Raw genomic sequence first — 12,411 nt, 5'->3', positions numbered from 1 at the left:
GGGCCTGCCGTCTGGGTACCCACATGAGGACCTGCCGTCTGGGTACCCACAGGAGGGCCTGCTGTCTGGGTACCCACATGAGGGCCTGCCGTCTGTCTGGGTACCCACATGAGGGCCTGCCGTCTGGGTACCCACCTGAGGGCCTGCCGTCTGTCTGGGAACCCACAGGAGGACCTGCCGTCTGGGTACTCACATGAGGGCCTGCCGTCTGTCTGGGTACCCACATGAGGGCCTGCCATCTGGGTACCCACAGGAGGACCTGCTGTCTGGGTACCCACATGAGGGCCTGCCATCTGGGTACCCCGCCACTGTTCTCCCCACAGCAGTCGGGCCATTTTACTTCAGATGCCACCAGTGCTTCTGACTCTTGCCTAGCATAGCCATGCCTACTTCAGCCCTGGGCCCCTACCATTTCCTGCCTGGCCAGAGACCTCTGCCCACTTCCCAATGCTCCCTCAAACACGGGTTCAGCATCCCCCTGATCCACAGAAGAAGGCACAGGAACAGGATGCCTTTGAGGTCAGTGCTGGAGTCAACCTGGCTTCACGAGGGTGGAAATAACGAACATGGAAAACACTGATAGCACAGGTCACATGGCAGCAATTTAAAAACCCATAAGCCCATGCCCAAGTATGTACTGTGTGACACAGGCTCACGGAGAAAACCTGGACATGGTGTTCACAACACCACCATAGCTCAGGCCAGAAGGAAGCCAGATGTTTTAGGATGATTGCTAGGTTTCCAGGAGGGGAAATGATCTAACAGGGCTGGAATGAAGCACCCCACTGTTTTCCTGCCACCAGCTCGTGGTAGAAAAGGGACAAGGGGAGAGGGAGGCTGTCACCTTGAGAAGGTACTTCTGGCCCTGTAATCTGATGCAGAGGGCAGTGTCCTGTGTCCCTCTTATCTAAGTGCAAGTGGACGAGGAGCCGCATTAGGGCACGGGAAATGGAAGGGGAACAGCTGTGGGGCAGCGGTACCTGGCAGGCGAGCCTCTGTCAGGGGGTTGGATAAGGCCATGCCAATCTCCGTCATGCCATAGCGCTCCAGTAGTGTGTGGCCCGTGGCGCTCTTCCACTTCTCCAGCAGGGGGACAGGCAGGGCAGCCGAGCCTGACACCATGAGCCTAGGCAGCACAACCACAGGGGCTTACTTAGCTCTGCTGGGGGCCGCTCACAGGCACACTTCCATCTTTAAATTGAACATTCATGATCAAAGTGAGCTGGGGCTAAAACTGGCTTTCTAAAAAGCTTTTTTTTTCCCAGTATGTTTATGTAAATGTAAGCTGCTCTTTCAAAGGGATGTTAGCTAAAGCAGCATCTTCGGTGGCACCAAAAGTACGATGCTGATCACCAACAGTCCTAAAAACAGTGGCCACGACGGGACGGTGGTGATGGGGGAAAGGCCACACACCTGCAGGAGGAGGCAGGCGCTGCCGAAGCTGGAGGACAGACAGAAGGACGGGCAACTGGAGGCGGCGATGGCAGTGATAGAGGGAGAGTGCTCAAGCGTCCCTACGGTGCTTTCTGCCACAATTCCATGGAAGGTGCTTTGGGTGTCATCTAAAGTGAGGTGGGAACCAGTCCCATTCTCCTCTAGAGATGTTTGGCCAACAAGAGACCAGCAGTCTGCTGAGGGTTCTGTATTTCAGAGACGGCAACTGTGCCCATGGTTCTGTGGGTTTGGTGGGATCTACTGATCTTTTCCTAGCTCTGGCTCCTGAGCACTGGTTACCCCAGAGTGCTTCAGAGACAGGCCTGAGTAGGGGCCCAGAGAGGCAGCAGCTCCATCTGAAACAGGGCCCTCATTTCCTCAAAGCGTCTTTTTGGAAAGGGAGCATAAGAATGGCAGGCAGCAAAAATGTAATGCTATTGCATTTATCTCGGATAATCCGGAAGTCTCTCAGGGACATAAGGCACTGCTTTCTGGGCCCGGATGTGTGGCACACAGAGCTGGCTGCTGGGCAGCCACACAGGTCATGCCTGGAGTTTTAAATCAAAGCTGTCCCTGCAACTCTCATCCAGCTTCAGCCCCTTCCCAAGTGCCACACCCCCGTTCCTCTGGCAGAAGAGGTGAAGCACCCTATCCACCCCTGCTGGGAACATGGATCAGGTCTGTGTGTGATGATCAAGTAAGCCACACTATGTAGTAGGCTTTCTTTTGGGCCACCAACCAGCTACCAAATCACACCATGGACTCTCAGCCTTATCTTAGGCTTGTCCCACAGCTCTTATAACTTACACCAACCTGTTTCTCTTCATCTACATTTTTTTAAATATTTATTTATTATGTATACAATATTCTGTCTGTATGCCTGCAGGCCAGAAGAGGGCGCCAGACCTCTTTACAGATGGTTGTGAGCCACCATGTGGTTGCTGGGAATTGAACTCAGGACCTTTGGAAGAGCAGGCAATGCTCTTAACCACTGAGCCATCTCTCCAGCCCCCTCTTCATCTACATTTTGCCTCAGGGTTTTTACCTTCCTTTCCTTACATGTGTCCTACTTTCACTGCTTGCTCTATCTCTGGCTGGCCCTGAGTGTCCTGCCCTACCTCCTCCCTTCCTCCCCCTTCCCTTCTTCTCTCCTAGATTCCTCCTCCTACTTATCCTCTCTGTCTGCCAGCCCTGCCTATCCCCCTACTGCCTAGCTATTGGCCATTCAACTTTTTATTAGACCAATCAGATGCCTTAGGCAGGCAAGGTGAAACAACAATTCATCTTTACATAATTAAACAAATGCAGAATAACAAAAGCAACACACCTTTACATAATTAAACAAATACAGCATAAACAAATGTAACACACCTTTACATAAAGCAATATTCCATAACAACATTATGATCACTTGTAGTTAGCAAATCACTTTTCAACATAAAGTTGGGAAAGAAAATTATATCCATAGGCTCTCAGGAGAGAGAAGGCAAAGTTCATGCCACTGAACAGGTAACAGACTTCACTCAGCTCATGGCCATGAGAAGTTCCTGTCCAGAAGCCAGGGGAGGAGACTGGAGGGGAGTCTCAGCCAAGCCAGAGTGGACCAGGGAGGAGGCTGCTCCAGTTCTCAGCCTTCTTCCAGCAGAGCAGCAGAGAGACATGAGAGGCAGAGGTGCCAGGGGTAGACAGACACGTGGGCGTAGATGGCTGGGGGGGGTAGACAGACACGTGGGCGTAGATGACGGGGATAGAGAGACACGTGGGCGTAAATGACGGGGATAGACAGACACGTGGGCGTAGATGACTGGGGGGGTAGACAGACATGTGGGCGTAGATGACGGGGGGGGGGGGGACCGACCCAGCAGAGGACAGAACACAGACGTACACTACTAGATGCACAGAGCCATCAGACACTAAGCATGAGGCTGACTGCTGACTGCCAATGGGCCCCATCCACTCACCTAATCTTTTCTTTACAAACTGCACGCACGAAATCCTGGACATGGGGCTGTGTGAAGTGCTTGTCGTAGTAGTCCAGCAGTTTGCTGTAGATCGTGGGCACTGCCATAAATACATTAATCCGTGGAGTTTCTGTGCTCAAGAACTTTTCCCAAACCTAGAGGGAGACAGGACACAGCACTCAGCAGAGGACAGCACAGCTGCCAGCCGCATGCTACCTCCTGCCTCCACTGCAGGTCTCTCCTAATGACGGATGCTGTGGCCTCATGGGGCAGCCTTTGGACTCTGGGCAGTGCTCAACACAGGCAGGAGGTGGGCTGCTGTCCTATCCAGAAAGCTTCATGTGAACTTTGCATTTTACCCCATAATAAATTTCTAGAAATATTTTGTATAAAAGCACTTAAATTTCTCACCAGTTACATTTTTATTTCAATACGATCAGTATGAGGCATGCAGGACAAGACTGAATAGTACCACGTTGTCATCACAGGTAAGGGCAGAGTCTGGCTCATAAATTAAAAATTCCAGATTGTCAAAAAGGTAATTCCTTACAGAGCCCTCCAATTCCTAACAATCTTCACCTTGCAGTGACTGAGCAGAGGTCCCAAGAGTCAAACAGACGGAAAGAACGAAGGTGCGAGACCTGCTCCTTCCAGTTCCAAGTGGGAGTGACAGTGTGAGCTCAGCCTGCTCTAACGCAGCAGTGTCCTTGAACTGCTGCTCTTGAGACACTGCCCTGGGCAGTGATGCCACACAGCTCAGTGACGCTGGCCCCACTGTCATCTCCCCTGCACAGGACCAACATCGACTGCTGCAGGAGGAGGGACGCCAGGGACTACTGTGGGTCCCCCAGCAGGGGGTCCTTTGTGGGAACCGGAGAAGATGTGGCAGAGGACAGGCTGTTCCTCATGTCCTGCTCCCCAATTGGAGAGGGGATCAAGCTGTGGGTCTAGCCACAGGGAAATGATCCTGATTTACATGCACATTAGAGGATGCGAAAGAGAGATGACGGCTCAAGTTGGCTGCATTGAATGGGGAGATGCAGCCACAAGCCGAGCAGGTGCCTCTAGAAGCCATTAAAAAAAGCAAGATGGAGAGACCTCTATGGAACCTTCAGATGGAACCTTGCTTTTGGCTCTACCAGACTCATTCTAGACACTGTCCTCCAGTACACTAGGTACCTAGGAGAATAAATATACGCTGCTTTAATCCTCCAGTCTGCAGACACTGAAAACAGCGCACACAGAAATTCACTGGGTCGCAGAGAACCCTGGGTCCTGCCTTACCTGCTGAGCACTGAACTCGGGCAGCATCACACAGGTGGCTCCTACCCAGAGTGGACAGAGCAGCTTGTTGACCACACCGTGGACATGGTGCAGCGGGAGGACATGAAGGATCACGTCATTCTTTGTCCACGCCCACGCGTTGACCAGTCCAGTCACCTGTGGGAAACAGCACTGCCTAAGAACAGGGATTGAGTGTGGGCATGACTGGCAGACAAGTGGTCCACGGGATCCGGAGAAAGCGAAGGGAGAATAAAGATGTTCTTTGCTCCTGAAGAAGGGAAGTAACTGGGTTCTCCCACTTACTGGGAAAAGGGGAGCACAAACACGTAAACTGGGGACTGCAAAGACCTTAGAAAGCCCAGGAACAGGCTCTGCAAACACTGTGGGAAGCAGAGGCGGGATTTTGGCACTACTGCCCACAGCATGGTCCCCGCAAAGGACAGACTGCAGCAGAGTTCAAGTCTGAACCCGCAGGCTAGCATAGCTGCCTACCTGTGCTGAGCCGTCTGTGGTCCCTGCACCACGGTCACCCGCTCAGCTATGACAGGAGACACAGGCAGATTCCCAGGCACATTCTCAGCTCTCACTGAGAAGTCATTGGGCAAGGCTCCTTCGTGCGCCCTGGACCATCAGTGTGAGGATACTGGCTCCATCACAGCCTGTGTCTTTACTAGGGAAGAAGAAGGGCTCTAAGCTGAGTGTCCCCTCCAGGAAGGATGCTGCACAGGCCCTATCACACCTGTGTCTAGTGGCTGGAACCACATGCCATGTGCCAAGGAACCTGGGGGCTCACTTGCTGCCTTCCTCTGTGTGTCGGCTTTCATGTTACTTTACTGTTCCTATTGTACAGGAGACTTCACTGCACATACACATGGTTTTTAGAACGTGATCTGAGTAAGTCAGACACAGAGTGAGGGACTGGTGAGTTTTGCCAAGGTGGTTCTGGGAGTAGCTGAATACAAAGGTAACGCACAAGGCAGGAGTCGACACAGAAGCTGCTCTTAAAAATCCCAACCTAATCACAGCCCGACTATGTGACTATACAGTCTTGTCGTTCAGCGAAGCACGGCAGGACCCTACTCAGTGATGACGTAAGTGAGGCTGGGAGAGGGATAGGGGAGGAAACAGAGGCCCCTGGAGCACACCCAACACTCACCACAGCTGCTAAGTTACGGTGGGTGCTCAGTGCACCCTTGGGCCTCCCCGTGGTCCCACTGGTGTAGAAGATCATAGCACCCCGGTCACGCCATTCCCTCTCTTGAACCGGCTGCTCTAGGGGCTGCTCCACTGCTCCACGGTAGATGGCAGGCGTGAGAGGCAGAAGAGGGACTCCCAGCCTCTGGGCCACTGGACTTAGGCGCTCCAAGTACTCCTGGCCCACCACGACCACAGAGCTCCGGGAGTCCTGGATGAAATACTCCAGCTGGGCCGCAGGGTGCTTCCAGTAGAGAGGGACAGCAATGCCGCCACTCATCCAGGAGGCCCACTGAGCTACAACATAGGAGACATCATTGGAGCACAGGAACGAAACCCTCTCCTCCTGGAGGTCCCCAACCTTACAATCCCGAAGCCTGCAGATCTCCTGGGCCAGGCAAAGGCTGCGGTCATAAAGCTCCCTGTAGGTGTGACGACCATGTTTGTCGATAAGGGCAATCCTGTCCCCAAAGGCCAGGGCGCGGATGAACACGGGGGCAATCCCATCTGTGCGGGCTTCTGGAGCTGTATGCAGGAGGCTATGTCTGCTGTGCCTTCTGGGAACCAGCCGACTGGAGGCCAAGGACCAGATGAGACGCCTGAAGGGCAGTGTCGAGTAGAGTGGCATCGCACCAACACACCACTGGCCGGGCTGGGAGGATGAGAGCGCAATGTGTGAGTGTGTGCCTGGTTCACCAAGTCTTGCTCCCAGCGAGGTTTAAAATACACTCTCCAAACACCCCAAAAGACTGCAGACACTCTGTTTTGTTTTGTTTTGTTTTGTTTGTTTTTCGAGACAGGGTTTCTCTGTGTAACAGTCCTGACCATCCTGAACTCATTTGTAGACCAGGCTGGCCTTGAGCTTACTGAGATCCACCTGCCTCTGCCTCCCAAGTGCTGGGATTAAACATGTGCACCACCATCGCCTTGTGCTGCAGACACTGTTAACAAAGCACCCCTAAACAGAGAGAGAGGCCAACACTTTCAATCAAACATCTTTAGAAAGTGTCTAGTATAAAGCTTTTTAATCAGCTTCTTTAAAGATTTCAAAAACATGCAAAATTCCCAAACAATTTTAAGTTAAGAGACCCAAATATACATGCACTTAAGGTAGATCCTGAATAATAGATTTTGGGATTCTGAGCCTGGAAAATCACTAGTCAGTAGAAGCAGGCATCACAGGGACTCAAAAGTCATCTTTGTGGAATACTTAACTATGCAAACGTGCGTTACATTTGCTTAGCTGAGAAATATCACTTTAACTGTGTAAAGGTGTGTTACGTTTGTTTCTGCTGCACTTGTTTAGTTATGTAAAGATGTGTTGCTGTTTCACCTTGTCTGCCTAAGGCACCTGATTGATCTATTAAAAAGCTGAACGAGCTGGGCTGTGGCAGCACACACCTTTAATCCCAGCACTCGGGAGGCAGAGACAGGCAGATCTTTGTGAGTTTGAGGTTAACCAGATCTACAAGAGCTAGTTCCAGGACAGGCTCCAAAACAACACAGAGAAACCCTGTCTCGAAAAACCAACCCCCCCCAAAAAAAAGGTGAACAGCCAATAACTAGGCAGGAGAGGGACAGGTGTGGCTGGCAGGCAGAGAGAATAAGTAGTAGGAGAAATCTAGGCTGGAGAGAGAAGAAAGTAACAGAGAAAGAGAGGGACACGCACACGGCCAGAAACCAGGCAGCTGGACACAAGAAGCAGGAAAGAAAAGAGGCGGGGAGGAAAGAGGGAGGGAGAGAGAAAGGAAAGGTAAAAACTCCCGAGGCAAAATGCAGAAGAAGAGAAACATAAAGAAGGGCTAAGATAAGGCCAAGTATTCATCTAATAAGTCTCCAGTCCCGATTTGAGAGCTGGTTGGCGGCCCAAAAGAAAAAGCCTGGCACACACCCTTGCTGCTCCCAGGACACATCTGAGACACAACTTGCTCAGGGAGGACACAGAGCTTCTCTCTGGCAATCCGAAAGGATAGCCATTCAGGAATTGTGACCCAGAAGGCCGTCAGGCAGGCAAGGTCACCAGGCAGGAAGCACCAGTTTGTTTCTTTTTCTCCTCCTAACAGCTGAAAGATAACTCTTCAATCTGTCTTCTCAAACACAACTCCTAAATTATAGCTGGAACAAGCGGAGGAAGAGTGCTCAGGGAGAGGGAGGAGATGTCACTGCTTAGTCCTACCGGGATGCTCCACTGGGTATCAGCTCTGTGGACCCTGAAGTCCACTCCAGAACAACAGAGGGGCCATCACCCTCCACACTGGCTCTGCATAAGGCATCTAGTGGGTCCAGAGGCCACCCAATATTCTGGATCTACTTCCCAGTACTAGCTAGCAACATAAATTCCTCTGGTTATAACCCTCACGTCATCTGTCGCCCCTGCCCAGGCCTCTCACAGTGAGAAGACAGCCCCCACCCCCAGTCCATCTGGCCTCCAGCAGTTAGAACACACCACTCTCCACTAAGGCCCCCCCGGCTGCCACACCTACCCTGCAATCACTTCGGCTTTCACTAGAGCAGTCTCCCCCAACCACTGCTGTGAGACAAGAGGCCACTCCTGCTTTGGAGGACTCTGAGCTAGAGGGAGTGGCTCCGTGCAGAGGTTCTGCTGAGCTGAAGGCCACACCTACTTTGGAGGGGACTCTGAGCTAGAGGGAGTGGCTCCGTGCAGAGGTTCTGCTCAGCTGAAGGTACTGCTAACCTGTTGTTACAGAGGCACTAAATACTGGGGTGTTAGACATCACTCAGTGCTAGAGGTCAATAAAGACACCGGCTGAGGGAACCTCTGCCCCATCCCAGGCCATGTGTCTAACCTTCCCCCACAGACACAACAGCTGGCATTCTTTAGGGTGAAAGCTGGGAGCCCTGAACTATCCTAGGACAAAGGCAAAATGACCATCTCTCGCCTCACCTCCCTTCATTCCATCCACACCTCACAGAATTATCGCATGCGAAATTCCCTCGTGAGGTCTGTTTCCACTAGCAAGCTCCCTGACACATCTCTGACAACTTTTCTCTTCCATTAGCTTGCCAGGGGCAAGCCAACATAACATTACCTGCTGCCAGTACTAAAAGCAGCTTTGCCTTTTTGTTTGTTTGTTTAGACAAAGTTTCACTATGTATCCCTGGCTGTCCTGGAACTCTCTCAATAGACCTGCCTGCCTTGGTCTCAGCCTCCAGAGTGCTGGGGATTAAAGGGATTAGGGTGTGCTGTCACCACGTCAGGACAGCTTTGTTCTCTTAAGTACAGCCTATTTGTGATACTTTAATAGTTATCTAGCCAAGCAAATTCTACATCAATAAATCTTCCTAGAACTAAATTTCGTTCAGTGCTCAAGATCTTTGGGTTTGACTAAGTTTCCCTGCCCCCTTGCTGGGGTTGGCTAGCTTCTCCTCGAGCCAGGCACTCTGGTCAAGACAGAAGCAAAGCTCCACCTCACTCCTCTGTGCAGAAGTTTAGCTCATGGCTGTTTGCGGCTCTGTGCACAATGTCCATTCCCTAACACACTGACTCCTGGAGACCACACGAGGTCTACATACGGCAGTGAGGTACCACGGCTGCGCTTGGCGCTGTTCCACAGGGGCTCAGAGGTCTTGGTCTGTCACACCCTGGGTTTCTACTTCTACAAAGATACTGACAAATTCAAGGAAACAGCGGGGCTAGGCAAGGGAAGCCAAGAACGCATCAGCCATGTGGCCTTCCAGAACCCAGGAAGCGTAAAGTAAATTACAGCACTTTCATCCTTACTCCAACACATTCTCCTCCGTTTGCTTTATAGTCGAAGATGCCAAAAACCAAGAGAAACTCAAAGAGAAGACCTGCTGTGTGGGATTTCAGAATTACAGACTTGTGGCCAGGTTCCTGGGGGTTAGAGTATAAGAAGACTCGGGATGCTGGGGATGAATGGGAAGGACAAGACAGTTGGGATTCATCTACTGTCTCTGCACAAGGGAACAGAAAACAGAGAAATTCAAACAGAAGACCTGCTGTGTGAGAGACACAAGGAGCATCCAACAAGTGCTTCACCACAGCCCCCAAAACGGCACAACTCTCCTGAAGTGCCAGGAGAGCTGAGCCCTCAGGAAGTAGTTCCTACCCATCACCCAGATGTGGGAACGCGCCAGCATCAGGAAGCTAGGTTCCTGATGAAGAATTGCCCCGAGAGACTATGGCACACGGGAACAATATACAAGGCCCTGGGAGAACAGTCCTGATATACTCTAGTCCTGGGGAGGCCATGAGTTTGAGTCATAATAGAGAAGCCTTCTCAGCAGTAGCACACATAGCTGAAACCCTTTTTACCCCACGTTGCATTAACACTATGACCTTAGGGATGCAAAAAGACGCTCGCACGTGTGGTGACTGGTTAAGCTGAAACCAACCAATGGTCCTCAGGAAAAGTCTAAGGTCACCACGCACAGAAACTCAAATATGCATGCTCAGTAGGGTGCTGGTCTCCACTAATCTCTGTTTACCCTACTTTTGACACCACCATACACTGCGAGGTGGTAAGACTGGGTCAACACGGTTAACCAGGCATAAGCAACACAGTGGCATGGTCACAAGATTCAGAGCAGGCAGAGTTGGTGATGCAGCTGCAGGACTTCTGCCTGGACTCTACTTACAGCACAGCTGAAGAAAACAGCACTGTCCTCTGGGACAGAGTCCTGAGCCCTGAAGGTTGGTGGCATTCCTACCATGTACAGACACTGAGCATCAGGAGGGGTCAAGTCGGACTCCTCGTGGAACAGACTTAGTTATAGTTCCCATGGAGATGGCCACACCAGGAAGAACGGTGACCGCCATGAGGATACACTGACCCCGGTGTGGTAAGTCAGGGAGGAGGGCAGAGTTAAGGGCAACCCGAATCCTGTCTGGACAGCTGTGCACAGGCTGGGATGGCACCGTTGAGCCACCTTCAACTCTTGTACATTTTACCATGTCCTCTGAGGCAGTGCCTCACTCTCCCATACATGGAAATGGGACCAGTTCCGGCCTCCAAAGCTGCTCCGGTCTTCAGGCGTGAGCCTGGCCCAAGCGCTTATACATCTGTCAGTGCTGAGCAAACTACTAGCTCATTCGGTTGGAGCCTGTTCTTCAGAATAAAACAAAGTCTGTCTATTGGGAGCATTTGACATTGCATGGGTCTCTGACCTCTTCAGGTCCAGGGATACCAGAGAATGCACGTGATACCTGTGGGTCAGGAACTGTCAAAACTATATTTTAAAGTAGCATCCACAAATAATAAAAAATGTTAAAACCATATCCACTCTACATAATAAACTACCATTTTAAAAAGACATCTAGGAGCTGGGAGTGTATTAGGAACTGCTTGCCTTGTTCCCCAGCACCACCTAAATTGGTCATAGTGGAGGCAGGAGGTTCAGAAGTTCAAGGTTACTAGGCTAAATAGTAAGTTCAAGGCCAGCTTGGATACCTGTGATCGTGTCCCTACATTTAGAAAATGAAGCCATCTATCTCAAGTCCAAGAACAACAGCCCTGTTTCACAACAATCACGTTGGCCTTGGGGGAAACACTTAGGACATTCACGTTTTCACAGTTACTCCCTCGAGGGAAAGCACAGGTTCACCCGCGCTCCCGCAGCAACATCTGGAGCCTTCCACAAGTCTTAGTGGTAGCCACAAACAAGTTCCTTGCCAGGACGAAAATCAAAACAACTTTTTTTAGTGAAATTCCCGGTCCCGCTCCAAGTCCAGCAGCCCTTCCTCGCAGGCACAGTCTGCTTTCGGAACCCATCGGCCTTTCGGAGCCAGGCCTGAACTTGCATCCCTCGCGGTGCTCCACGCAAACAAACCAGAGAGACGCTCCGCTAGGACTTCAGCACTGGGAGATGGGTACGAGTTTAACATTCAGCAGAAGTTTCTCGCGCGCGACGACAGACAGCTGCCCAACAGCTCCCACTAAACCCTGAAAAGCTCCAGCTCACCTCGACACCCTCTTTCTTGTTCCCTGCAACGCGCTCACCGGCGGTCAGATGGGGGTCACTGGAGGTGGGGCACCGGCCTGAGAAGTCCGAGGTGTGGATCAGGCCGGAAAGAGTCCTACACCTAAAAATGTCCGCAGGCGAAATGCGTCCGTCTATCTAATATGTCCCCGTGTGCATAGCCTGGGTAATGGGTTCCGGACTCGAGCGTTCCGGATTATTCACAGACCAAGACTGGTCTTAAGTCCTGTGCAGGATTGCCAAAGAGTGGCTTTTAGGTGCTTGACGGCTGTCTCCAGACCTCTGGATCCTTTGTCCTGATAGAAAAAGTTCTATGTTGCTTGCATTGGGTCAGCTTTAACTTTTATTTATTTTTTTTTAAGAGAGGGTCTCAGATAACCCAAACTGGCTTTGAATTTACTATGTAGCCAAAGATGACCTACCTCTACCCTTTGAGTGCTGATTAATGATAGGCTGCCTCACCATACCTGGCTTATGCAGCACTGAGGATAAAGCCCGGGGATTCACACATGCACCCCAACAACTCTGAGCTGTATCCTCAGCCCTCAATTTTCGTTTTAATAGGCACCATGGTTGT

At 51.3% G+C, this 12,411-nt stretch overlaps 1 protein-coding gene across 2 annotated transcripts in view; it reads right to left on the bottom strand.

Annotated features, from left to right (window-relative positions):
* Nucleotides 1–11,921, bottom strand: part of Acsf3 (acyl-CoA synthetase family member 3) — a 35,771-nt gene extending 23,850 nt beyond the window's left edge. The window contains exons 1-5 of one of the 2 annotated variants that reach the window (XM_005345810.2): nucleotides 11,817–11,921; nucleotides 5,836–6,525; nucleotides 4,680–4,835; nucleotides 3,396–3,550; nucleotides 981–1,126 (exon numbers count right to left, since the gene is read on the bottom strand). In XM_005345810.2, the coding sequence (XP_005345867.1) occupies nucleotides 981–1,126; nucleotides 3,396–3,550; nucleotides 4,680–4,835; nucleotides 5,836–6,501 (1,123 nt within the window). In that variant the 5' untranslated portion in view covers nucleotides 6,502–6,525; nucleotides 11,817–11,921. The other variant, XM_026778804.1, reaches the window with a different exon arrangement.
* Between the last annotated feature and the right edge of the window lie 490 nt (nucleotides 11,922–12,411).

The sequence above is a fragment of the Microtus ochrogaster genome, chromosome 4, assembly GCF_000317375.1.
Source record: "Microtus ochrogaster isolate Prairie Vole_2 chromosome 4, MicOch1.0, whole genome shotgun sequence".
NCBI lineage: Eukaryota > Metazoa > Chordata > Mammalia > Rodentia > Cricetidae > Microtus > Microtus ochrogaster.
The sequence above is the reverse complement of the archived record's forward strand: the minus strand, read 5'-3'. Positions and strand labels throughout refer to the sequence as shown.